General features: G+C 44.0%; 2 protein-coding genes across 6 annotated transcripts in view; both read right to left on the reverse strand.

Moving 5' to 3' along the window:
• Positions 1 to 2,943: 2,943 nt before the first annotated feature.
• On the reverse strand, positions 2,944 to 17,670 carry LOC118395808 (synembryn-B-like). Of its 4 annotated transcripts, none has more exons than XM_035789758.2 (11): positions 17,525 to 17,670; positions 16,963 to 17,019; positions 16,007 to 16,054; positions 15,275 to 15,895; positions 13,320 to 13,414; positions 10,547 to 10,697; positions 10,216 to 10,311; positions 9,772 to 9,916; positions 9,475 to 9,619; positions 9,052 to 9,171; positions 2,944 to 4,942 (listed from the first exon to the last, which is right to left on the reverse strand). In XM_035789758.2, exons 1-11 carry the CDS (start codon positions 17,624 to 17,626, stop codon positions 4,834 to 4,836), a joined length of 1,689 nt encoding a protein of 562 aa, XP_035645651.1. In that variant the 5' UTR covers positions 17,627 to 17,670; the 3' UTR covers positions 2,944 to 4,833. The 4 variants fall into 4 exon arrangements, with proteins under 4 accessions (XP_035645651.1, XP_035645650.1, XP_035645652.1 ...); XM_035789757.2 differs by having other exon boundaries at positions 10,216 to 10,314; XM_035789759.2 differs by lacking the exon at positions 17,525 to 17,670 and having other exon boundaries at positions 10,216 to 10,314; positions 16,963 to 17,223.
• Positions 17,671 to 22,609: 4,939 nt separating this feature from the next.
• The window catches only part of LOC118395809 (transcription factor RFX4-like), a 35,555-nt gene continuing 31,312 nt past the window's right edge, over positions 22,610 to 26,852 (reverse strand). For both annotated transcript variants that reach the window (XM_052466002.1, XM_035789763.2), the window contains exon 18: positions 22,610 to 24,251. In XM_052466002.1, the coding sequence (XP_052321962.1) occupies positions 23,979 to 24,251 (273 nt within the window). In that variant the 3' untranslated portion in view covers positions 22,610 to 23,978. The remainder of the gene's footprint in view (positions 24,252 to 26,852) is intronic.

Raw genomic sequence — 26,852 nt, forward strand, 5'->3', positions numbered from 1 at the left:
TGAGCAGATAGTAGTGGTCATTTACCAAGGAAAACCATTTTCAAATCTCTGTTCTCATTAACTGAGTTACTCACTCTGTAATAATTGTAATTTAACACTTTCCTCATGAGCCCTGTTTACACCTGGTGCCAACATTGGTCCGGTGTCCTTTTCCACATTCTGATTGTGCCCACATTTTTAGAACAGTATAGACATTTTTTAAAAGCAGATCATCATTCCGACCACCTCCGGAGGTAGCCGGGACTGATTGGTGGATGAAAGCTCAGTGAGCAGATCTTCGTGAGAGTGAAATAAAAGGCTTGCAGATAGGTAGATTGGACTGCGTTAAAATGTGGGTTGCAACAAGGTTTCCAGTTCAAATCTCAATGCGTTTTTTGTTTAACAGTCTACCCAGCATACACTATATATACAAAAGTATGTGGACACCCCTTCAAATTTGTGGATTTCAGCCACACATTGCTGACAGGTGTATAAAATCGAGCACAGAGCCATGCAATCTCCATAGACAAACATTGTCAGTAGAATGGCCTTACTGAAGAGCCATGACTTTCAACACTGCACTGTCATAGGATGCCACCAGTCTAATAAGTCAGTGTCAAATGTCTGCCCTGCTAGAGCTACCTCGGTCAACTGTAAATGCTGTTATTGTGGATTGGAAACATCAAGGAGCAACAACAGCTCAGCCGCTAAGTGGTAGGCCACACAACCTCACAGAACGGTACTGCCGAGTACTGTAGCACCTTTGTCCTCTATTGCAACACTCACAACTGAGTTAAACTGCCTCTGGAAACAACATCAGCACAATAACTGGTCGTAGGGAGCTTCATGAAATGGGTTTCCATGGCCGAGCAGCCTACGATCACCATGCGCAATGTCGGCTGGAGTGGTGTAAAGCTCACCGCCATTGGACTCTGTAGCAGTGAAAACGCGCTCTCTGGAGTGATTTGGCTGGGTTTGGCAGAAGCCAGGAGAAAGCTACCTGCCCGAGGGAGGGTGGGCCAACTAAAGTTTGGTGGCTGAATAATACTGGTCTGGTGGCTGTCTTTTATGGTTCGGCTTGGCCCCTTAGTTCCAGTGAAGGGAAATCTTAAATGACATTCTAGACGATTCTGTGCTGCCAACTTTGTGGCAGGCTCATTCCTGCTTCAGCATGACAATGCACAAAGTGAGGTCCATACTGGTTTGTCGATCAGAGTGGAAGAACTCGACTGGCCTGCTCAGAGCCCTGACATTAATCCCATCAAACACCTTTAGGATGAATTAGAACGCCGACTGCAAGCCAGGCCTAATTGGTCAACACCAGTGCCCGACCTCACTAATGCTATTGTGGCTGAATGGAAGCAAGTCCCTGCAGCAATGTTCCAACATCTAGTGAAAAGCCTTCCAGAAGAGTGGAGGCTGTTATAGCAAAGGGGGGACCAACTCCATGATTTTGGAATGAGACATTAATGTACATTTCTAGGGCTCTATTCCATCTGTATTGTGGAAGTTAAAGACAATGTTCCTGCACTCGTGGAGACTGCAATCACGGTTAACGCTGCATATGTTGGCTCATTCAAAAATTACCTTTACATTTCTAGCGTGTAAAGGCATCTGCATGCTCCTCATCTGAAACAGTTTGTGCATATATGACGACATTGTTCATCCACATTTTTTCTTGAGGAAGCCTAAATACACTCCTTTGTCAGTGATTGGTCAACTGTAGTGATTCTTCAATTAAGTACGTTGCCATTCAACGAGACTACTTGTTTTTTCACTTGAAATACTGAACCTAACATTAGTTTGATGTAAAATTGCGTGACTAAGATCTCCTAGGAAAAAAACGTAACAATTAATAATCATTTTCGATTAATTATTGAGGACATATAAACTGGCTACAAGAGGGACAAACATTACGATTGCGAAGGTCTTTTAAGGGAATATGCAAGGCACAGGTGCTCAATTCGCCTTGGCGAGTTCCGCTAGGAGCAAACCGGACCTAGTATGCAGATGCCTCAACTCTTGATCAATACAGATTGAAGAGCCCATAATCTGACTTTGGTGGCATTCTTGCCCGACTACATTGCAGATGCCTGCCAGATCTCACAATGCTTGGATAGGTGTTTAACATAGATAACCACGTCAAATGATAGGAATTTGGTGCCTGACCTCAAAGTCAATGAGGTGACGCAAAACCTTTGGTTGATGCAATGCTTGTAGTCAATCACTGACTGAACAGCTATATATATAATATATATATATATATATATATATGAAAAAAATTAAGTGGTGCCCTCCCCTTGCTAGTGCATTGGACTAGGCACTGATGCCCTTTAATGGAAGGGCTATAAATATACCATTTAGTTCAAATGTGGTTTTCTTCAACTGAAAAATATAATCCAGTTCAAATCAAAATGTGGATGAAATCAGAACATGTTAGCACCAGGTATAAAGGAAGCTAAAGGAATACTCTCCACACATGCCATGACTGCACTTGACACACTTGAGATAGCGGTACTGTGCACTAACCAAAGAACCATACCCTCAACCATCCCATTTTCTTCAAATGGAGAGATGGTCAACAATGTTATAAACTCAAACTGTACAGAAGGCCTATGCATCTATTCGATATGCAGCCATATATAATATTCAAGGAAATGTAACTCAGTATCTACATATATAAAATCAATGGCATCTTCAAAATAGTTAAATCTGTAAGATTTTTCTATCATTTTAACACCATGCAGAATTTGTCAAATTAAAAAAGTAATATTTAGAAAAGTCATTTTAACACATTTCTGAATGTTAAGAGTCCAATGGGTAAGGTAGAAACCATCCAAATACCAAATCAGCCACCATAGGAAATTGGAATATGTTGCAGTTTTTCCCCTTTAGCTTTGACTATTCCTTGGGTCTTGAGTGTGCTTATAAAGTAAATTACACACTTAAAGAAATTGCAACAAATTTCAGGTTTAAAATAAACTGTATACAGCTGTGATATATGTCCACTGATATAAAATAATAATAAATAATTCATTTGCCTGGACTGTTTCAGAAGCATACACATCAGACTGGTGGCAAAATTACTGCCCGACTTCATGCATCTCATTATTTCTCTCCATTGACTTCAGACACTCCGATGGACAGTACCAGTCAAAAATTTGGACACACCTACTCATTCAAGGTTTTTTCTTCATTGTAGAATAATAGTGAAGACATCATAACTATGAAATAACACATGTGGAATCATGTAGTAACCAAAAAAAGTGTTGTACAGATCTAAATATATTTTACATTCTTCAAAATGTAGCCACCATTTTCCTTGACAGCTTTGCACAATCTTGGCATTCTCTAAACCAGCTTCATGAGGTAGTCACCAGGAATGCATTTCAATTAACAGGTGTGCCTTGTTAAAAAGTTAATTTGTGGAATTTCTTTCCTTAATGTGTTTGAGCCAATCAATTGTTGTGACAGGGTACAGAAGATAGCCCTAATTGGTAAAATACCAAGTCCATATTATGGCAAGAAAAACTCATAAGGGAAGGGAAAATGACAGTCCATCATTACTTTACCACATCAATGTCAGTCAATGCAGAACATTTCAAGAACTTTGAAAGTTCTTCAAGTGCAGTCGCAAAAAACATCAAGCGCTATGATGAAACTGGCTCACATGAGGCACCACAGGAAAGGAAGACCCAGATTTACCTCTGCTGCAGAGGATAAGTTCATTAGAGTTACCAGCCTCAGAAATTGCAGCCCAAAGCTTTGCTGGTGACACTGTTGTGATTTATTTAGAATTCAAGGCACACTTAACCAGCATGGCCACCACAGCATTCTGCAGCAATTTGCCATCCCAGCTGGTTTGCACTTAGTGGGACTATCATTTGTTTTTCAACGGGACAATGACCCAAAACACACAGCCTGGAAGTGTAAGGGCTATTTGACCCAGAAGGAAAGTGATGGAATGCTGCATCTGATGACCTGGCCTCCACAATCACCCAACCTCAACCCAATTGAGATGGTTAGGGATAAGTTGGACCGCAGAGTGAAGGAAAAGTAGCCAACGAGTGCTCAGCATATGTGGGAACTCCTTCAAGACTGTTGGAAAAGCATTCCAGGTGAAGCTGGTTGAGAGAATGCCAAGAGTGTGCAAAGCTGTCATAAAGGCAATGGGTGGCTACTTTGAAGAATCTCAAATACATTTTGATTTGGTTAACAATTTTGGTTACTACATGATTCCATGTGTTATTTCATAGTTTTGATATCTTCTATTATTCTACAATGTAGAAAATAGTAAAAATAAAGAACCTTTGACTGGTACTGTAAAACCAGTGTCTACTGCTCTGATCATCGTAGCACTAGATGTTACAACAACAAAACAACAAAAAGACTTCTCATCCTTATAAATATTGACACTTTAAACATATAAAGAACAAAATCTACATAATTATATCTAAGGAATGATTTCCTATCCAAGTCAAATTTGGTCAAACCCCACCCCGGCTACCATGCTTTCCAATGATTCACATCTATACAGATTACAGTACAATTTGATTAAGAGCTAATCTTCCATTCTATCAAATTTGAGAACACTGAGCAGAGAAATGGTACATCAAATAAAAATACATTTAAGTAGTAACAATGGTGTGGTCGGAACATGTGCTCGACCTTAATCCTGTCCTGTGTCGTATCAAGTCAGGCATAAGTCAGCTTTAGAGAACAGAACAGCCTATGGGGAAAGGCCGGGGCAAGGCCCCTTCAGTCTGACAGCCAGACTGACAGGGGTGTGAGGAAATGGGAACTGTGTTGGACACAGCCTATTATAGGTATATGGGGTCTGGGGTGGTAGTGGCTCTAGTCTGAGTCTGAACTGCAGCTGTCAGTTGTGGGCTGTCTCAGAGCCTCCTCTAGGGGCGCCAGTGAGCCATCCCGCCTCACCCCCATGGGCCTAATCAGCTGCTGCCTGTGGAGCACAGAAACAAACATTACAAACACTATTCTCTAGGCACCAAACGGAAGAAAACAGTAGCAGGCCGGGACTACCTGAAGTTGAGGTTTCAAAATGAACAAGACAGTGTTCTGATGGTGATTAGAAACATTTTTGGGTCCATTTGCGGGGTCATAAGAATATGATATTCACAACACAGTTTGGAAACCACTGCAGGAGAAAGTCACTGTGGAGTGATAGTTACACGTCTAACCAACAGAGCGGAAGTGCAGAGAAAACAGTCTCACAGACTAGTCACTCATGGCTGAGAAGAGGATGCCGTTTCTGCAGCTTAGCTACTGCAAAACAAATACAGCAAAAATCTGCTGCTGTATGTAAAGGCCAGTCTTCTTAAAATGATGGCGGAAACAAAAGTTATGGAACCATACAAAGACACTTAACAGGAAATTGGGACATTCCACAAATATATACATGTTTAGTCATTCAGCAGATGCTTAATCCCAGGTGTGGATTCAGGAATCATCCTCTTCCACATGACACAATGGAGTGTCCAATGCCCACTTGTTTAATTTGGTGGACCAATCTGTTGCCAAAATCCACCTGTGCTGCTTTGAACCTCAACACCCTTTGTGTTAAGTATTCTGCACTTTCTAAACAGGCCCATTGTTGAGTGGTGGTGGTACATCTTTCTTTTCTCTTACATCCGGCACACAAGGACCCTGGATGACGACCCTTCCCTCCTTAATTCACTCAAACACACACTCTCTCACACACTTGTTGGTCATCTCCCCTTCCCCCCTCTTCAGCGGATCAGTTTAATTACAGGATCAGTGCTCTGTCTGATCTCCTCAAAGCCACACCAGGCCCTCTATCCTAATCCAATTATATCTGCACTGTGTGCCACCAGCTCCCTCTCAGATGTGATATCAGTCACAGAATTAGCCAATCAAAGCCTTAAAACCAAGGCCCCATTTGCACTATTCAAACACAAATGAATATATCATTCCTGGTTCCTCCCCAGGAAGCTCAGGAAGACTATGATAAAGAAGTCTTGGTAAAATAGGGCAGTGAGCAAAGTAATATTTTGTTTGTGTGATATTAATACGGAACAAAGGAAATGTTATCTAATGTCTTTTGTCTTTGAGGTTTAGCCTACTTCAGAAAAACAGACGCACTGAAAACAGTAACACAACCAAACGGTTCCCAAGAACACTTCAGCATCTCAGACGGTTTCAGACAGAATTCTATTGGCGAACGTACAATCAATAGAGAACAAACTGGACAAGCTCCGTTCGAGACTATCCTATCAACAGAACCTGAATAACTGTAATATTCTATGTTTCTTGGAGTCGTGGCTGAATAAGGACATAAATATACATCTAGCTGGTTTTTATATGCATCGTTGAGACCAAACGGCAGCTTCGGGTAAGGTTAAGGGTGGAGGTGTGTGGGTCTCTTTGTTAACAGCTGGTGTGCAATCTCTAATCTTAATGAAGTCTCAAGGTTTTGCTTGCCTATGTTAGAATACCTCAAGATAAACTGCAGACCATACTATTTACCAAGATTTTTTGTAGCTGTCTATTTACCACCACAAACCGATGTTGACACTAAGATCGCACTCAACGAGCTGTATCGGGCCATATGGAAACAAGAAAATGCACGTCCAGGGGCAGCAGTGATTTTAATGCAGGGAAACTGACATCTGTATAACCTAAGTTTTAATAGCATGTCACCTGTGTAACTAGTGGCAAAAACAAAACAAACTAGATCACCTTTACATTACACACATAAATGCATACAAAGCACTTCCTTGCCCTCCATTTGGCAAATCTGTGCATAACTCTATCCTCCAGATTCCTGCTTCAAGCTAAAACTCAAACAGGAAGTACCAGTGACACGCTCAATACGGAAGTGGTCCGATGAAAGGGATGCTAAGCTGCAGGACTGTTTCACTAGCACAGACTGGAATATGTTCCAGGATTCATCCGATAACATTGAGGAGTTTACCACATTAGTCACCGGCTTCATTAATAAGTGCATCGACAATGTCCTCCCCACAGTGAGCGTACGTATGTACATATCCCCACCAGAAGCCATGGATTACATGCGCTAAAGGGTAGAGCTGCTGCTTTCAAGGATTGGGACACTAATCCAGATGCTTATAATAAATCCCGCTACGACCTCAGACGAGCCACCAAACAGTCAAAACATCAATATAGGACTAAGATCGAATACTTCTACACCGGCTCAGACGCTCGTCGGATGTGACAGGGGTTGCAAACTATCATGGATTACAAATGGAAGCCTACCAGACAAGATAAATTCCTTCTATGCTCGCTTCGAGGCAAGCAACACAGAACCATGCCTGAGATCACCAGCTGTTCCTGGCGACTGATCTGGCACTGTAGTCGAGGCCACCGGGTTTACAGACAGATTACCAGGACATTTAGGGAGGTCAGAGACCTGGCAGTGTGGTGCCTGGACAACAACCTCTCCCTCAAGATGAGCAAGGCAAAGGAGATGATCATGTACTACAGGAAAAGGAGGGCCGAACACGCTGTAGTGGAGCGGGTCGAGAGTTTCAAGTTCCTTGGTGTCCACCTCACCAACAAACTATGCAAACACACCAAGAAAGTTGGGTACCCAGATCCTCAAAAAACACGCCCCAATCCACAACGACAGGGCTGTAGTGGAGTGGGTCGAGAGCATCAAGTTCCTCTGTGTCCACATCACTAAGGAATTATCATGGTCCATATAAACTAACAGTCGCGAAGAAGGCACGACAACGCCTCAAAGTTCTACAGCTGCACTATTGCGAGCATCTTGACTGGCTGCATCACCCCTTGGTATTGCAACTGCTTGGCATCCGACCGCGAGGTGCTATAGAGGGTAGTGTGTACAGTCCAGTAAATCACTGGGGCCAAGCTCCCTGCCATCCAGGACCCATGGTGCATCCGGTCCTGTTACCCACTCTGCACTGAGGACACACAGACCAGCAGATGTAACTATGAGGGAGGGTGTGTGTGTGTAGGGGGTCAGACTCCGAGCATGTGTTAATTGTAGGAGCGGTTAAGCAGCGACAGAAAGCACATTCTTACGGGGCCCTGAGCCATCTCCTGAGAGCCCATCGTGGGATGTTGGGTAGGTAGGGCAGTGGCTGGCGACTATGGGTGCATCCCAAATGGCACCCTAATCCCTGTATAGTCTTAGCCCTGGTCAAAAGTAGTGCACTATATAGGGAATAGGGTGCCATTTGGGATGAAACCCTGTCATGAACCTCTCCCTCTTTGCGATGTCTCCTTGACACCGACCGAAACACAGCAGAATAGAGATACAAGAGGAGGATGGATCTGGCTTTAGAGGAAAGGAATCTGCCTCTTGTAGACAGGCACACGCGTCTCATTACGACTCAACCCCCAGTCTGTGGCTGAACAATGACAATGTCAGCTTTTCTTGTGCCTGTAAATGTATTCAGCCCTCCACCCCCATGACTCCCTCTATAATTGTACCTATGTTGCAGTCCCACTCCCCTGTCAGTTAGCAGACAATGTTTGGCACCTAGGCTGAATGAGAAGCTGAATAAAGGGAGGTAGACACGTATATGTTATTATAAACCCTGACAAAGCGCCACATAAAGGAGTAGAAAGGAGCCGATGGCTGCCGACCCCACTGTGTGGTCTAATTAGGACGCTAATTAATGGCGTGCTGGTAATGATGCTGCAGCGACATGCCGACGGCTTCCATCGACTCCAGCTGAATGCAGGGACGGAGGCGGCGTTAAGGCCGGGGTCTAATTGCGCACCAGGGCTAACGGCAGGAGATTCTTTCTCTAATGAACTGGTTGGCAGGGCACTCAGTGTCGCTCAGCCTCTCATCCGCATCATTCTTTGACTAGCGCTAGGTTCTGTTCGCTAAGGAAAGGTCAATGTGAATGAAGACCGCAGACGTTCAGGTTAAGGGGGATAAATAATAAGCCATAGGGGATCATTCAAACAGGATACACAGCTGTATAGTCCAGAGAGGTTAATCATCTGGCATAGAGTGTTACAATGTTACAATGAGTTACTATGGCAAACATTGTTGTTGCATTCATACATGATGAGGTTGTATGGTGGTTGGATTACCTTGACAACTTGTCGAACATGTTGACTAGTTCCTGGGCCTCGTACTCTTTCTGCTCCTCAGTCATCTCTTCTATGGGGTTAGGCATGGGTTCCTCCACGTGGCCCGTGATGGGGTTGATGCTGAGACAGACAGAGAGACAACAGAACAGATAAGACAGAGGGAAGACTTCGGTGATTATGACCAAATGCTAGGCTGTCCTGAATGTTTTAGATTGAGTCTTTCACAGAAGGGGTGTCATGTAAAATTGATTGATGATACACCCCTTGGCCCTATGGATTATGCTGTAGTTAAAAGTAAATCAATATACTGGTCACTTTAACGACACACCATAAAGCCAACCCAACAATTCATCCCTACATTTAGCAATTCAAATCAATTCATGCGTGTCTATGGTCCTATATTTAAAGCTCCTGCCTACTCACAAAGGTTTAGCCGATTTGTACTCTTCAGTGTCAGAGTCTTCGTCATCTGAATACTTTGTCTCTCCCCGCCCCCCTGCCAGCAGGCCTCGAGCCACCAGGAGTCCTGCTGCATTACCATACCCTGTGTACTTCAACAGGTTGTCCACTGGAAGAATAGAGGGGGGCAGGGGATCAGTACATCACTACTGTATGTAGGATTTATACATCAGGGTTGCATTGACATTAACACATTTCAGTGTGAAACTCAACTTCGCCAACTCATACAGCGTGCTCCATCTCCCTCTTTCGCTCTCTCACCGTTCTCTTTGCAGAGGACAAATAGGAACTCTGCTGCGCTCTGCTTCACACCCATGTCCACGTGGGTCATGAGACGCACCAGTTTGTTCCTGATGGCGGACCCGATCTCCGGCCGGACCTTGACCTCCTTCAGAGGGGGCAGCACCTGGAAACACACACAGCCAATGGCGGCTGAGCCACAATGAAAACTGACACGGTAGTACACTAGACTTCTGAACGGAGTGATCAGGCCAGCGCATGATGCGTCACAGCTGGATTTAGTTAGAAGACATGTTTTAACAATATCAATGAGATGTCACCAAGATCTGTCATCAATATGCATTTCATATCCCACTCAAGAGGTTTTAAAGACCTTAATTTGGCATCACTTTGTGTGTCTGGATCAGGACAGATGACAAAATACACAGAAAGTGTGTTTGTCTGAGGCCACTCCAGCTCCAGTACCTGTGTCTTGATGTATCTGCGGATCTCCCTGTGGTACCTGGAGCCCTCGGTCAGCAGGCTGAGAACTGGGGTCAGCCCCTCTTTGTAGTTGGCGCCCTGCTTGGAATGGGGCACACATGAAGCGTGTGATGACAAGCATTCCCACAGAGGCACTGTAGCAGTGGTGTGGTTCATAGAAATACTAATTATTCAGGAATTAAAGCAATTCTATTTCTATGGTGTGTGGCCAGCTACTAATAGGATGGTCAAAATTTCCACATCTTTTAATTTGCTGACCGCAATGTAGTCGATCTCAAATAGGCAACAATGTCTCTGGTCCACCTGTTCTTACCTTGTCTATCCTCTTCTCCATGAAGTCCAGTAGCACCTGCACAACGTCCATGTTCTTCCCGCTGTACTCCTCCTGGCCCCCCTGGACGGGCACATCAATCAGCACATCCAGACAAGACACAGGCAGGTTACTAAGCAAATTGATTGCGTGGCTGGAGGAGAAGGAAGGAAGGAAAGTGGTTAATGTACTGGTTATTATGAATGGTCATTAAGAAATGGTTACCTAATTCCTCAGTATAAACAGACTAGTACTAAAGGTCTACTCTGGAGTCTGGACAATGGGCTAAACCCCCGTGACCAGAGGGACACAACAGAATCCATAGGGCCACGGGGTGTATCATCAATCACTTCTACATGACACTCATGCAGTGCCACTATCTAGCCAAACATTCTCGTATATCCTTCTAAAGAAAGCTTTGTCATTAATTCCCATCAACGAGATGTACAGATAAGACAATGCCATATACACTGAGTCTACAAAACATTAAAAACACCTGCTTTCCATGACATAGCTTTCACCTGGTCAGTCTATGAGCTCTTACTGATGTTACTTGATAAATCCACTTTAAATCAGTGTAGATTAAGAAGAGGAGACAGGTTAAAGAAAGATTTTTAAGCCTTGAGACGATTGAGACATGGATTGTGTATGTGTGCCATTCAGAGGGAGAAGTGGCAAGATAAAATATTTAAGTGCCGAACGGGGTTTGGTAGTATGTGCCAGGTGCACCGGTTTGTGTCAAGAACTGCAGCGCTGCTGGGTTCACACACACACAACAGTTTCCTGTGTGTATCAAGAATTGTCCACCACCCAAAGGACCGCCAGCCAACTTGACAAAACTGTGGGAAGAATTGGAGTCAACATGGGCCAGCATCCATGTGGAACGCTTTCGACACCTTGCAGAGTCCATGCCCCGACGAATTGAGGCTGTTCTGAGGGCAAAAGGGGGTGGGGGGGGGTTGCAACCCAAAAAAGAGGCAGGTGTTCTTAATGTTTTGTACACTCAGCGTACATTTCCTCTAAAAACAGTCTTGGTTTAAAGTTTATACTTTCTCATGAACTGGATTCTGTCACTGTTGACGACAGAGAGTAATCATCGGATGGTAATTAATTATCCTCATTCGCACGAACCATCTGATGAATGTGTACTTAATGTAATCAAATCAGATCTAGAGTCAGCTTTCTATTTCGCAACAAAGCCTCCTTCACTCACACTGCAAAACTTACCCTGGTAAAACTGACTATCCTACCGTTCCTCGACTTCGGCGAGGTCATCTACAAAATAGCTTCCAATACTCTACTCAGCAAACTGGATGCAGTCTATCACAGTGCCATCCGTTTTGTTACTAAAGCACCTTACACCACTGCGACCTGTATGCTCTAGTCGGCTGGCCCTCGCTACATGTTCGTCGCCAGACCCACTGGTTCCAGGTCATCTACACGTCTATGCTAGGTAAAGCTCCGCCTTATCTCAGTTCACGGTTCACAATGGCAACAAAACGCGCTCCCTCTCACTGATCATTAATTTGCCTTTCCTTCCAGTTCTCTGCTGCCTGCGACTGGAACGAATTGCAAAAATCGCTGAAGTTGGAGACTTTTATCTCCCTCACCAACTTTAAACATCTGCTATCTGAGCAGCTAACCGATCGCTGCAGCTGTACATAGTCCATCATTATATAGCCCACCCAATCTACCTACCTCATCCCCATACTGTTTTTATTTTAATTTACTTTTCTGCTCTTTTGCAAACCAGTATCTCTACCTGCACATCTGATCATTTATCACTCCAGTGTTAATCTGCTAAATTGTAATTATTCACTCCTATGGCCTATTTATTGCCTACCTCTTCATGCCTTTTGCACACAATGTATATAGATTATTTTTTTACTATGTTATTGACTTGTTTATTGTTTACTCCATGTGTAACTATGTGTTGTTGTCTGTTCACACTGCTATGCTTTATCTTGGCCAGGTCGCAAATGAGAACTTGTTCTCAACTAGCCTACCTGGTTAAATAAAGGTCAAATTAAAATAAAACCTCTTGGGTAGGGGGCAGTATTTTCACATCCAGATGAAAAGCGTGCCCAAAGTAAACTGCCTGTTACTCAGGCCCAGAAGCTAGGATATGCATATAATTGGTAGATTTGGATAGAAAACAAACGTTTCTAAAACTGTTAAAATAATGTCTGTGAGGATAACAGTACTGATATGGCAGGCGAAACCGAGGACAAACCATCCCAAAAAAAAGAACATTTCAGCCTACCACTATTTTCAATGGCTGTCACTTATAATATAAGGCGACGTCCTCCCAGATTGAAGCCTTTTTGAAATTTGACACAGCTGCTGGGTTAACAAGAAGTTAAGCTTCATTTTGATGTATTACACTTGTGATTTTATGAAATGTAGTTTGAATTTCGTGCTCTGCAATTTCACCGAATGTGGGGCCAGGTGGGACGCTACCGTCCCACCTGCCCATAAGAAGTTAACCAGGTAAGACCCATTGGAGGTTCAAAACCAATTTTGTGAGGGTAACCTGGCAAGAAGGTAAAACAGGGAAATAGCAGTGTATACATAAAATATTACAAGAAAGAAAAATACAAAATACACAAAACAAGTTAGATACATTTGAAGATTAGAAACAACTGCAGCTATCACAAAACAGTGTCGTCAATCAGTCTTAAAAACAGGCAAGGATACTAACTCCACTAACTTTGATACTTTAAGGATGCAGTTTAGCTCTGTTGTGTGGAGAGCAATGAGCAGAAGGGTTTCCAACCTGTGTGCTTCCTCTGTTTTGTCCTCTGCCTGAGTCTTTTGCATCAATAGATGGCGCATGACGGCGGTGATGAGGCGGAGCTGGTGGTCACCATCCTATCAAATGAAGGATGTACAACAGCATGATCCTCAGAAGCATTTCACTGGTTAAAACAAAAGGAGGGGAGGGTCTAAGCAAGTAGGGGTAAGCAGGATAAAATTTGCTGTGGGAAAAGTGGGAAGGGGTCATCTCAAAAAGAAAAAGAGCGAAAGAGAGACTTACTCTGGAAATTGAGGTCAGACCTAAAACCTGACTCACAGGCTTTCCATGCCATGCAAATGAGCATGTGGGATTGACTTTTGAGGTGAACACTAGGCTATTCTGATTAACGCTGAAGTGGGAGGGACTCAAGATGTCAGCTACAATGGTGAGAGGCAAGCATGGAAAAAATGTATTTGGACAAATTGAAGCACAATATGAGCTAGCAGTTAAAGCAGACAGCTATCCTAACCAGCCTGAATTAGAAAACTATTCTCAAATAAATAACTATCAAAGACACGATTGGCATGTCATAGAGACATTCATTACCAGATCCAACAGATTCATATCTTGATTGAGCAGGGGGACGTGTCCCTCTGCTTTATTCTGTGATGCTATAGGTTGAGCGAATGCTGAAGGGGCTGAGTGACATAAGAATTTCACTAGCCCCCAATGGCTAATCGAGAAAGTTGTGAAGGTGCCTAAGTGGCTTAAGAGAGGTCAGATAGCTGATAAACCTCATATTGCCGCATATGTTTTGTTAGGGCTTTCCATTAAGGGATAGAGAAGCTGTCTGTTCCCATGAGCTAGCATCAACAGTCACTCAACAAAGCCAAGTCTTGTTGATACACTATTGATACCTTGCATGCTTTGGTTGATACATTCAACTAAAGCATGCAAAGTTTGGTGGCTTCAATGCTGAATTCTAAATATTCACAGGGGAGATGTAAAGGAGATGTGTCCATCCACAGCCAGGGCGATGCAATGCATTTATGTTCACGCAGTATCTCTAAACACATGCACTGTGCTCATGGCTGCAGTGTCTTGCCTTCTGTGAGCTCTGAATACACACACAGAGTTTATTAGGTACACCCATCTAGTACCGGCTCGGACCCCCCTTTGCCTACAGACCAGCCTGAATTCTTTGGGCATGGATTGTACAAGGTGTCAGAAACATTTGTTGCTCAATTGGTATCAAGGGACCTAAAGTGTGCATGGAAAACATTCCAACACCAGAACACCACTGCCACCTCCACAGCCTGTACCAAATCCTGACTCTGCCATCAGCATGACGCAACAGGAACCGGTATTCGGCAGACCAGGCAATGTTTTTCCACTCAATTGTCCAGTGTTGGTGATCGTGTGCCCACTGGAGCCACTTCTTGTTTTTAGCTAATTGGAGTAGAACCCGGTTTGGTCATCTGTTGCAATAGCCCATCTGTGACAAGAATTGACAAGTTGTGCGTTCCAAGATGCGGTTCTGCACACCACTGTACTGCACCGTTATTTGTCTGTTTGTGGTTTGTTAGCTTGCACGATTCTTCCCATTTCCTTCGACCTCTCATCAACGAGCTGTTTTCACCCACAGGACTGCTGCTGGCTGGATGTTTTTTGTTTGTTGCAGGATTCTCTGTAAACCCTAGACACTGTAATGCGTGAAAATCCCAGAGGGCGTCCGTTTGAGACATTGGATCCACTGCACCTGGACCGACGATCAGACCACACTCAAAGTCACTTACGTCACTTGTTTGGCCCATTCTAATGTTTAATCGAACAGTAACTGAATGCCTCGATGTCTGCCTGCTTTACATAGCAAGCCATGTGATGCATTTTCGTGAACCTAATAAACTGTCCGGTGAGTGTACATCACAAACACAGAGTACATATCCTCTTTAAAAACAATGTTTAACAGACTGAGTGTAACCGTGTAAACTCACCTCGTCACTAGTGTCAGACAGTGTGAGGTTGAACAGGGCTTTCAGGGCCTCCATGGCCCTCTCATTGTCTTCAGCAGGGATGGGCAGGGCCTGGGGGTCTAGAGGGGCCACCTCGTAGGGGCCCACCCAGCGTACATCCAGGGTACACTCCAGCACCTCTTTGAGGAGCCCCACGGCACACAGCTCCCTCCGGAGTGCCCCCCGGATGTCTGGTCGCAGCGCCGAGAGCAGGAAGAGCAGGCGCAGAGAGAACAGGCCCACCTCGTGGCGCCCAGTGCGGGCGGCGTGCAGGCGGGCACACAGACCCCGTGCAAGATGCACGTCGACACCCACCTGCTGCGCTGCTGTGCTGTTGAACACCACGTTACACAGGCACTTGAGGGCCTCCACCACTACCCTCTCTTTCTCCTCTATCTGGACCTCCCTCTGCATGCTGTCACCCCCTTCCGCTCCCCCCCGCAACCGGGCCAGCCCGGCCAGGACCAACATGCCCTCCCGGGTTCCCACAGGGCCCAGGACCCGCTTGTCTCGGGACAGAATGCGGAGGGTCTCCAGGCAGGTACTCTGACAGCAGGGCCCAACCTGCCTCCCCAGCACAGTCAGTAGGCCCTGACACAGCCTCTGCACAGGGAGAGAGAGACTGTTGGTTCACCATCAAACACACAAGGGAGCAGAAGCATCAGGCTATAAGTGAAAGTAAAGCATCAGACAACGCAAAGAGCATTTACTTACACTTCGTAGATCCTCCCCTTTTGGGTCAAAGGTAAATGTGAGGTTATTCTGAAAATACAAAACAATGCCCAATGAGACAAAAGTCAAATGCATATTCCTTTGCTAAATGTGTTTTATCACCCACCTTCATCTATGCAACAGTGCATGAAGAAAGTAGCATATTCTCAGTAATGTTATCTGGAATAAATGTGCTTCTAAAATACAGTAACAGATAAGCAGAAGAGGCTGCTGGTCGTTGATTAACTAGAGATGTGCAAACTGATCAGAACTACGAGTGCATTACCTATAAGATCGTAATGCAACTTATATCCTATCAGACACTCTCAGTCAGAGGATGGTGGGAAGAGCTATAGGAGGATGGGCTGTTTGTAATGGCTGGAATATAATAAATTGGAACAGAGTCTAAAGTAGTTTCCATTTGTTTGATACTGGTCCATTTATTCCATTCCAGCCATTACAATGAGCCCATCCTCCTATAGCTCCTTCCATCAGCAACTTCTGTTCTGGGTATAAGTGACAGCCACCAACCGCGTTGGCTACCAAGCTCAAGTCACCGCAGGAAGAGCTGCAATAGCCGTTACTAAATGGGAGCTAGATACACAAAATATAATTAAACTGTAAAGTTAACTAGCTACCAAATAACGTTAAGCATGCTGTCATTGCATGCACACATGGTTATAAAGAGATACCCTGCAATCTTTGGACAACATCACCCATCCAACTAGCAGCAACCAAGCAGTGATGAAAATATGCTAATCACTTCCTGCAACACAACAATGGGAATTAAACTCGTTGATTCCATGCAAAGAGGGGAGTTCTAGCTAGACATGTCGTTTTAGTACTCATTTTCGCAGCTATGATTATGTAAATGTTTTTAGATGGCTAGCTAGCAAGCTAAATTAGCTAGCTAATGACTTTGTTTGGGTAGACGTCAAAGCACGGAGAATCCCACCCACCTCTCCGTTGTACTGGTGCAAAAGCCTTTCAATGTCCTCTTCATTGTCAGTTTGAAGCTGCAACAGGATAATGTTTAAATCCATTATTCAAATATTTCGATGACAATTCAATAATTGTAATGTTAGTGTAAGTCTCTGAACAAATGACACCCTATTTCTCTCTATTCATCTGACACAGCTGGCTCCGGTTAGGCTAGCTCATAGAGATATATAGAGGACTCATGTTTATATCTGTGCCACAATAGCGTATGTGACAGCATGGGTAGGACATTGTGCTGTGTCTGAAAGTGGGCGTTACAAAATAAGTGGGTGGATCAACAGGGGTGCGTGTAAGGTAACATCAGCGCTCTGTTATTGGTTAGACCATAACAGGTTAAGAGAACTAATGCAGCAGGTTAGCTAAATTAAAGTGGCAGGTTAGGAGAATGAGGATAAGTTTAGGAAATCAAATCAAATTTTATTTGGGGTAGGGGTAGGCCGTCATTGGAAATAAGATTTTGTTTTTAACTGACAAGCCTAGTTAAATGAAATAAAGGTTCAATATAAATAAATACAACCTTACCGTAAAATGCTTTCTAATAACAAAAGGGTTAGACTTTGCTAACATTCTACAATTGTCAACAATCAACTCGTTCTTTTCAGCCCAATCAGCCAGGTAAAACATTCCTGAGCGGAAACAAATCTGCCCAATTTAGTGGATTTGGTAGATCCGCCATCTTCTTTTGCCACTCCCACTTTCAGACACACTCCATGTATGCAATTACCCATGACTCACTATTGATTCTACAACACATAGGAATCCTCACACTGTTGACTACTATAAAATAGCGGAAGCATGGTGGACGCCCACAATGTTTGGCCACTAGAGGCCTCTATCATTCTCTATGGGCTAGCTACACCCCTCTTTCGTGTTTCAAATTTCACCTGTAAACGTCATATTCTCATCGAACGAGTGCACGCGGTGTTCAAGACGTGCAATGATGTACATTAAAAGTGCGTCAATATTACTATATTTGTATTTTTATGGGGTTTTGTCTTGTCTTCTTTGCCCTTCTAACTATACTGCCGACACACTTTGATATGAAAAGGTCTATGCACGCGCTTGTCATCATTATGTAAAATAGACAGCGCTTGTCTCTCATGTATATCTATGAATTATTTCTGCATTTCCTGTCTCCTGTTATCTGTATCTATGTTCACTGTAGGCCTAATCAGATCAGCGCATGTTCAATTGTCTTTGTCTATCTACACTCGAAGCATTTTCAATGCTGGTCAGTAGATCACAGAATAAAGGGCATAACATGGTCATAAAAATGGCATCACACGTCATTCATACCCTAATGCAGTGGTATTCAAAGTCGGGGTCGAGACCCGGGAAATTGCAATGGAGTTGCCAAAATATAAAAATAACAAATAAATTGTTGCGTTGTTCAGGATAGGCAGGCAAGCATGATCTTTCTTTTGACAAACATATCAAGAATATTTCAAGGACAGCTTTTTTCCATCTTCGTAACATTGCAAAAAATCTTAATCTTTTTGTCCTAAAATGATGCAGAAATGGATAATGATGCTTTTGTCACTTCTAGATTAGATTACTGCAATACTCCTCTGCTACCCTGATAAAGCACTAAATCAACTTCTATTAGTTCTAAACACGGCTGCCAGAATCCTGACTAGAACCCCCCAAAAATGGATCATATTACTCCAGTGCTAGCCTCTCTACATTGGCTTCCTGTTAAGGCTATGGCTGATATTAAGGTTTTACTGCTAACCTACAAAGCATTACATGGGTTTGCTCCTACCTATCTCTCCGATTTAGTCCTGCCATACATACCTATACATACACTACAGTCACAAAACGCAGGCCTCCTTATTGTCACTAGATTTTCTAAGCAAACAGCTGGAGGCAGGGCTTTCTCCTATAGAGCTCCGTTTTTATGGAATGATCTGCCTACCCATGTGAGAGACGCAGACTCGGTCTCAACCTTTAGGTCTTTAATGAAGACTCATCTCTTCAGTAGGTCCTATGATTGAGTGTAGTCTGGCCCAGACATGCGAAGGTGAACGGCAAGGCACTGTAGCGACAAACTGCCTTGCTTTTTCTGCCTGGCCGGCTCCCATCTGTCTACTGTGATTCTCTCCCTTTGACCTTATTCCGGGGGTTGAGTCATTGGTTTATTAGTGCTCTTCCATGCCGTCCCTAGGAGGGGTGCATCACTTGAGTGGGTTGAGTCACAGACATGATCTTCCTGTCCAGTTTTGCGCCCCCTCAAGCTTGTGCGGTGGAGGAGATCTTTGTGGGCTATACTCAACCTTGTCTCAGGTTGTAAGTTGGTGGTCTGTTGATATCCCTCTAGTGGTGTTGGGGCTGTGCTTTGACAAAGTGGGTGGAGTTAGATCCTGCCTGGTTGGTCCTGTCCGGGGGGATCGTTGGACGGGGATACAGTGTCCCCCGACCCACCTCTGTCTCAGTCTCCACTATCTATCCTGCAAAGAGTCTATGTGCTGGGGGGCTAGAGCCAGTCTGTTACATCTGGTGTAATTCTTCTGTCTTATCTATTGTCCTGTGTGAATTTAAGTATGCTCCCTCTAATTCTCTCTCTCCCTGAGAACCTGAGCCCTAGGATCATGCCTTAGGACTACCTGGCCTGATGACTCCTGGCTGTCCCCAGTCCACTTATTCGTGCTGCTGCTCCTATTTCAATTGTTCTGCCTGTGGCTAAGGAACCCTGCCTGACCTGTTCACTGGATGTGTTACCTTTTCCTGGGCCTGCTATTTTCGACTCTCTCTCTCTCTACCGCACCTGCTGTCTCGACCTCTGAATGCTTGGCTATGAAAAGCCAACTGACATTTTCTACTGAGACAGACCCTGCTGGTCATTCTAGCTCTAAATGGCCATGTACTCTTATAATCTCCACCTGGCACCGCCAGAAGTTCCTGAATTTCTAAGGAGTTTTTCCTAGCCACCGTTCTTCTACACCTGCATTGCTTGCTGTTTGGGGTTTTAAGCTGGGTTTCTGTATAGCACTTTGTGACATCTGTTGATGTAAAAAAGGGCTTTATAAAATACATTTGATTGATAACTGTTTGTGCCAGGACTATGTAAAGCCAGTACATCATCTGTCATTAATTACAGCTTCATATTAATTTTTATGATGGAGGCAGTGGTGTGTATTCATGGATGCCAAAGGAAGCCAGGCTTCCCCAAAAAATTGACCAAGAAAAAAACATACAAAATAATGTATCTTTCAACTATCTGTGTTTCATACATTTCCTTCCATTTGCAAGAGGCCAAATGTATCTTACCGGAGAAAGCATCCGAGCGAATGAAATACCCCCCCCCCAGTCTCGGTATGTGTAGCCTATCTATCTGATGCTGTCTGGTCTAAAACAGTATGACATTGTTACTGCCCCTAGCATTGAATGCAAGGGAAGCCAGTGAGCATTTGGCCTCCCTTGATAAAAAAAATATATAATTTCATAATAGCCAGTCACCATTGAGCTAAACTGAGTGAGCTCGGCTGTGAATGGTCCTAGTGCACCAAAAAAAATGTCAAGCGTTGCCAGTTTGGATTTGGTTTCAGACCAATTACATCAGAAGCAAAATGTCATTGACAGAAAAAAACTTGAGTTGTTGCATCATGTTGTGTCGTTGTCCTCTGGTGGCTTGCTAGCTAGCTAAAATCATCTTCCCCCTTTCCTAAATTAGCCATGGATGGAGATAGGGATTTGGTTTGACTTAATTCTCCAATCTGGCCAATGATTATAATGGCAATTCAGATCCAACCATAAGTTCATAATGTTCCCTGGCCTGAGAGGATGGAAGTTCAACATGTAGCTAGATGTAGTATGCTAATGTTTATGAGCTGGCCTGGCGTAATGTTTCCCATGAAAGAAAGTTAGGCTAGCTAGCAAGCATTTTAGCCAGGTAGCCTAGGACAACAACAACTAAAAATGTGTACTGTATGACAGTCATAGACCATTTAGGCAACATGAAAGAGGAGGATGGCATTGGCATTTCTCTACGAGTAGGGTAAGTCAACATGTTTTTTTCTAGTTGCACGCACGCACATCACACACACAAACACACACACACACAGAAATCAGTACCATGGACAGCCACATTATATTTAGCTTATGTTGATTGGACTAAATCATTTTTGGTATATTTTAGTTGTCACTGTATTAAACTATAGCTGATTAGATTATGTTGAAGTTGAAATGGTGCTGGAATACTGGAGGCAGCTCCTGTTTTCTTTCAACTTGCGGTAACTCTCTGTGGTTCTAAATCAATCGTTTTTAGTAGTCTGAAAATGTTGGAGATATTACCTTGCTTGACCATGCAATATGTTTTGTGAACTTAAACGGACAGATATTGATTTCTGGTTTTGTAATGAAACAAATTTGTGGTTGGATTTATTCTGTTTTCTTATTGTCTCGGGCTTGGGCCTATATATCACGGTGTCAAGGCATATGAACTAACCGGTTATAGAGCAAACAGCACAATTATCACAACATATAGGTTGTAATGTTTTTTTGGGGGGGGGGCTTGGCTTCCCCAGTTATTTTACCCACACACCGCTACTGGATGGAGGGTGTCTTTATCCTTCCCTTACGCCCTACCAGCAAGCTAGTCAGTCATGAATCCCCATTCTGGAACTGGAAATTCTCATAGCTCTTGAATTTGAAATTACAATTTTCTAAATTAACTCCCCAACAAGGTGCAAAGGATTTTAGATGTGGTAAGCAAGTGCCAAGGGGCTATGATATTATAGTTCTGGTTCTCATCTGCATTCTGACACCTCCCCAATGGCCCAGACTGCTCTAAGCTGGTGTCAAGTGTTTGTGATAAGGCCTATAGTCTTTCAGGACTGTATGCTTTTCCCATGTTCATTGCATTTGTAACCTTTGTACCGAATGGGCCTCCAGCATGCAGAACCTTGGTTGTGAACTTTTATGGTGTCCAGGAAAATGGGCTCACAGCACAGGGGATCTGCATTCCAAAAAATGTAAGAAAATTTGAAGGTCAAAGGTTACGGGACCGTGTGATGACCACACCCCAGCAGAAGCTGCTCTTTATAGAAATGTAATTCTTTCCGCAGTGTGGCTCTCGCTTCTCGCCCAGCCCCCACTGGGTTCCCAGTCTTCCCAATGCTGGCAAGTGATTGGAGTAAAAAAATCAGCTCAGAGGATTTGAAAAGATTTGGTCTCCTTTGACAACATCAAACTCAAATTGGGTTTTAAGGCAGGGGTTGTTGTGCAATGATATACAACGCCAGATATACAAGGTCAAATATTCAACCAAGAGCTACGATGTGGTGATCTTTCACGCAAGCCAAACTGCAAGTCAGTTAAGGTGTGTGGTGTGTCATTGCATTTTAATACTGAACACTCCCCTGAAAATGTATTGATCAATATTTCCAAAGAATGATTAGCGTATCATCAATATCAATAAATAATAGTGACAGTTTATCAGTCAGACAAGTTACATTGGAGAATGTCAGTGGAAAGAGACTAGCCTGGCCAAAACTATGAGGTTGAACAAGGTTTGTAGGCTATACACAAACGGAACTGCAGAACAGTGAAATGTTAATTACCAATGGTATGTGTTTGAGAGAAGAGAAGAAAGAAATGAGAACATTTGCATTGGGGTTTTAGAAATTATTTATGTGGCAACAAATAATTCCACATACATATCAGTTTAAACTGTAACAGTTGCCACCACTGAAGTTGTCGAGTGCTTGTATTTACAGAAAAAAGTGACTATAGTTCATGTGTGTTACACTTTGATATTTGTTCCTTTTTATTCCTACCCATAGGGTAATAGGTCCACAGTAGCTTTGCGTGCATTATAAAACACACACAACTAGGTTAAAGTTTCCTTAACTATATCCATAAAAAAACGAAAAAAAATACCAACTGTAACACAGAAAACAAAAAAGAACACAATGTTACAAAGTTACAGAGAATATATCTATAGTGTCTTCCTCATCCCACAAATACAGCAACAGAGGTTGTGACACAGCACACAAATAATCTGGCTGAGGCATAGCACTCGATCATTAAAAAAACAGATTCATGTGAAACTGACAAGCTTATAAAGGCTCTCCACATGTTTAGCTTTGTCTCAGCTATAAACTTCTCTCATAGTTTTCTGGCTGTATGCCAATTGACATGACAGGGCTCCAGTGGTGAAACATTAAGGCAATTCATCCTGGGTTGTATTCATTAGGCACCAAACGGAAAAAAAACAGACAAACAGGGAGCGACAACCTTAATTTATCACATAAGAAACATTCATGTTCATTTTCCGTTCCAAAATGTATTGCTACGGTGTGCCCTAATGAATATGACCCTGGTTTTGCAGCAGGCTAGCATGTCTTCTGGACAATGTCGCAGAGGCCTACTCTGAGTAAGTGTTGACCAAGAGAAAATGGTGTGCATCGTTAGAATACTGTACTGACGTCAGCCACAGTATACAACGTAAACAGAGTTGTGTACTTTAGTGTCCCAGTACAGGGAGGGAGGGGTGATGATCAGTGTTTGTTGACTTGGCAGGTTGCCGGGCAGGGATGGGTGTTCATTAACTGAAAAGGCACAGCTGGGCAGTCTCACACTGCACACTTCCACATGTGAGATTCTTCCGACTGCCTCTGTTTCTATAATCCCAAAGGGTTTGCACAGCCATTTTCTGCAAACAACAAACCACCACCATTGAGGCGATTATTGCCCTCAACAGACTAGGCTTAAGCCACAATATTCTGATTGTGTAATGTGAGAAGAAGTCCTGAATCTTGTTTGTCTGTGCTGTGGCCTGCAGGTCAAGTTAACAAGGTTACCCAGTTTTGATACTCTCCAGCCTCTCTCCCCTACCATTACACTGTTACTCCTGATTAGGTGCCTCTGGGTCGTGTTGGGGAAAGGCAATGGGACGTTTGCATCCATAGGCTTGGCAGGCTGCTTGGGCATGACTGTGCCCAGGACAGCTCCGCTCTCTGAGGGATGAGTAGGAAGCCTACTTGGCCCAGCCTGTGGTGGCCTCTCCATTTATGTAAGCGAAGCCGGGAAAGTGTTGTGAGTGTTCGTATTCAGAGTTCCTGCGAGGGGCCAGGGGGGAGTACATGTCTCCAGAGGCGGCATAGCGGGAGGAGTGCATAGGGGGACTGGTGTAACAGCTGTTGGCTGGGGAGACATCCGCCCACCGTGGGGCCACGGGTGTAGGGTGCAGCCGAGGGGCACCTCCCATCAAGCATGGCTCCATCCGAGACATCTGGCTATTGAGCGGGTACTGCCGAACAGAAGAGAATATTGGGTTTTAGGGTGATGGTATTATATGTAACATGTATGTATCATATCTAGGGCTGGGCTTTTCCCTGAATGCATGACCTGACAGGAGAAACACCAGCCCCTAGTTAGACTATAGCTGAACTCCAGAGATTTCCCTGGTCACGTAAAATTACCAGGCAAAACTCCTGGCCCTGATGTAATAATTAATGTGAAACATAATAACACATCCTTTACTTTCTCTGTAACACTATGATGTTTATAATTCACAATGAATCAAATAAAATACACATTTATTTGTCACATGTGCCGAATACAACAGGCTTGCTTACAAGCCCTTAGCCAACAATACAGTTTTAAGAAAATACCTAAAAAAGTAAGAGATAAAAATAACAAATAATTAAAGAGCAGCAGTAAAATAACAATAGCGGGGCTATATACAGGGGGTATCAGAGTCAATGTGCAGGGGCACCAGTGTAATTGAGGTAATATGTACATGAAGGTAGAGTTATTAAAGTGATTATGCATAGAAAATAACAGAGAGTAGCAGCAGCGTAGAAGGGGGGGCAATGCAAATAGTCTGGGTAGCCATTTGATTAGATGTCCAGGAGTCTTGTGGCTTGGGGGTAGAAGCTGTTTAGAAGCATCTTGGACCTAGACTTGGTGCTCCGGTACCACTTGCCGTGCGGTAGCAGAGAGAACAGTCTATGACTAGGGTGGCTGGAGTCTTTGACAATTTTTAGGGCCTTCCTCTGACACCGGCTGGTATAACGTTCCTGGATGGCAGGAAGCTTGGCCCCGGTGATGTGCTGGGCCGTACACACTACCCTCTGTAGTGCCTTGCCGAGCAGTTGCCATATCAGGCAGTGATGCAACCTGTCAGGATTCTCTCGATGGTGCAGCTGTAAAACCTTTTGAGGATCTGAGGACCCATGCCAAATCTTTTCAGTCTCCTGAAGGGGAAGAGGTTTTTATTGTGCCCTCTTCACGACTGCCTTGGTGTGCTTGGACCATGTTAGTTTGTTGGTGATGTGGACACCAAGGAACTTGAAGATCTCAACCTGCTCCACTGCAGCCCCGTCGATGAGAATGGGGGCGTGCTTGGTCCTCCTTTTCCTGTAGTCCACAATGTCTGTTGTAAATGGTAGACATAAATAAGACACTTCCTGGAACTGTTGGACTAGGATAACCGGTCAGCCGGTAGTATTTTCATTGCCCAGGGTGACCAACGACTAACAGCGAGGACAGAATCAGCTCCTCTTACAAAATATTTGGTACTGGTGGGGAAATCCAACAAAGTGTCATCTCCTTCCCTTCCTCTTGAGAGACCCTCTTACACAAAGCACACACATTGTGCCCGATTTAAGTTCAGAGCAGGGTGGAAAAAAGTGGAAGTAAAAGTATTTCCTCTTTATTCCACTAAATATAAACACACAGGCAACAGTCAGTTCTATTATGAGGGATGGTGGCATGGAAAGAGGCAGTCATCACAGGTCAGGGAGAAGGATGGGTGGTTCAGCGACCTCTTGTTCACACACAGAAAAGAGACCATTGAAAAACAATATTTTAATAAACGCCCCCCCTGCCCTGGTCTATGAGTTCTATGGCCATTGGCTCAGATAGATGAAGAGACTATTGAGTGGTGGGAAGGGGATGCACAGTGGAGCACAGAGCTGGGCCCCTCTGGGCTGGGTCCTGGGCCCCCGGCCAGATCACCTCCCACTGTCTGCTGCTTCCGCTGGTGTGGAGAGGAGAGGAGAGGAGGATTCAGACTGCTGAGGCCCAGCGAATCTCCTCCCACTACAAAGACAGGGAGGCTGGAGGGCCCTTTAAAGGAAATTACCATCAGAAGGGTCAACTCACACCATTCACTGCTGTGGCTAACAGTGTATGAGCTCCACCACCATCACCACCACCCTGCTGCTGCACCTCCCAACCTCTAGCCTGCTCTTACTCTTCTTTTTTCTTCTGTTGACCTTCTTGCTCAGTCTCTCTCTCTCTCTCTCTCTCTCTTTCTCTCTCTTTCTCTCATTCTCTTTCTCTCACCCACACCAGGGTAAATGTTCTCCTGGCTCTAACTAACTACTCTTGGTGCCACACCAGTTCTAACTCTCTCTTTCCCTCTCTCCCTCTGTCTATCCCCAGAGCATGCCACACTGTTGGCACCAACGCTATAAAATGTGTTTTGCATACTAACAAGCCCCATTCTCCTTTTCACTTCCTGTTCATATTAACATTCCTCTCTGATTTACTGCCTGTGAAAAATTCAACCTTACAAATGCTGGGATGGAATTTGTGTCCCGCCTACAGCCCAACCGGGAACAAACTATCACTCTTCGGGATTATATAGGGAGGTGGATAGATATAAGTGGATAGATATTAGAGGGAGGTCATTTTAATGGCATGTTGAAGAAAAAGAAACAAGAATCAACGTTAAAAATGTTCATAGCTTAGCATGACTTCTGATTCATTCTGCTTGATTCAGTGCCTAATATTTCAGTGGTTCTTGCGCCTCTGTCATGATGTACTATGGTGATTAGGTGATTTCCAGGCTTTTCTATAATACAAATAACCCAGCAGACAGCCTCATTTTGAACAGTCTCTT

Source organism: Oncorhynchus keta, chromosome 17, assembly GCF_023373465.1.
Source record: "Oncorhynchus keta strain PuntledgeMale-10-30-2019 chromosome 17, Oket_V2, whole genome shotgun sequence".
Lineage (NCBI taxonomy): Eukaryota > Metazoa > Chordata > Actinopteri > Salmoniformes > Salmonidae > Oncorhynchus > Oncorhynchus keta.

Coding starts and splice junctions, on each gene's coding strand:
- LOC118395808 (XM_035789757.2), bottom strand. CDS start 17,626: ATGTTTTACCTGGCTGATTGGGCTGAAAAGAACGAGTTGATTGTTGAC. Junction 16,055..16,962: donor TGCACCAGTACAACGGAGAG/GTGGGTGGGATT, acceptor TTGTATTTTCAG/AATAACCTCACATTTACCTT. Junction 13,415..15,274: donor TGTCTGACACTAGTGACGAG/GTGAGTTTACAC, acceptor TTCATTTGATAG/GATGGTGACCACCAGCTCCG.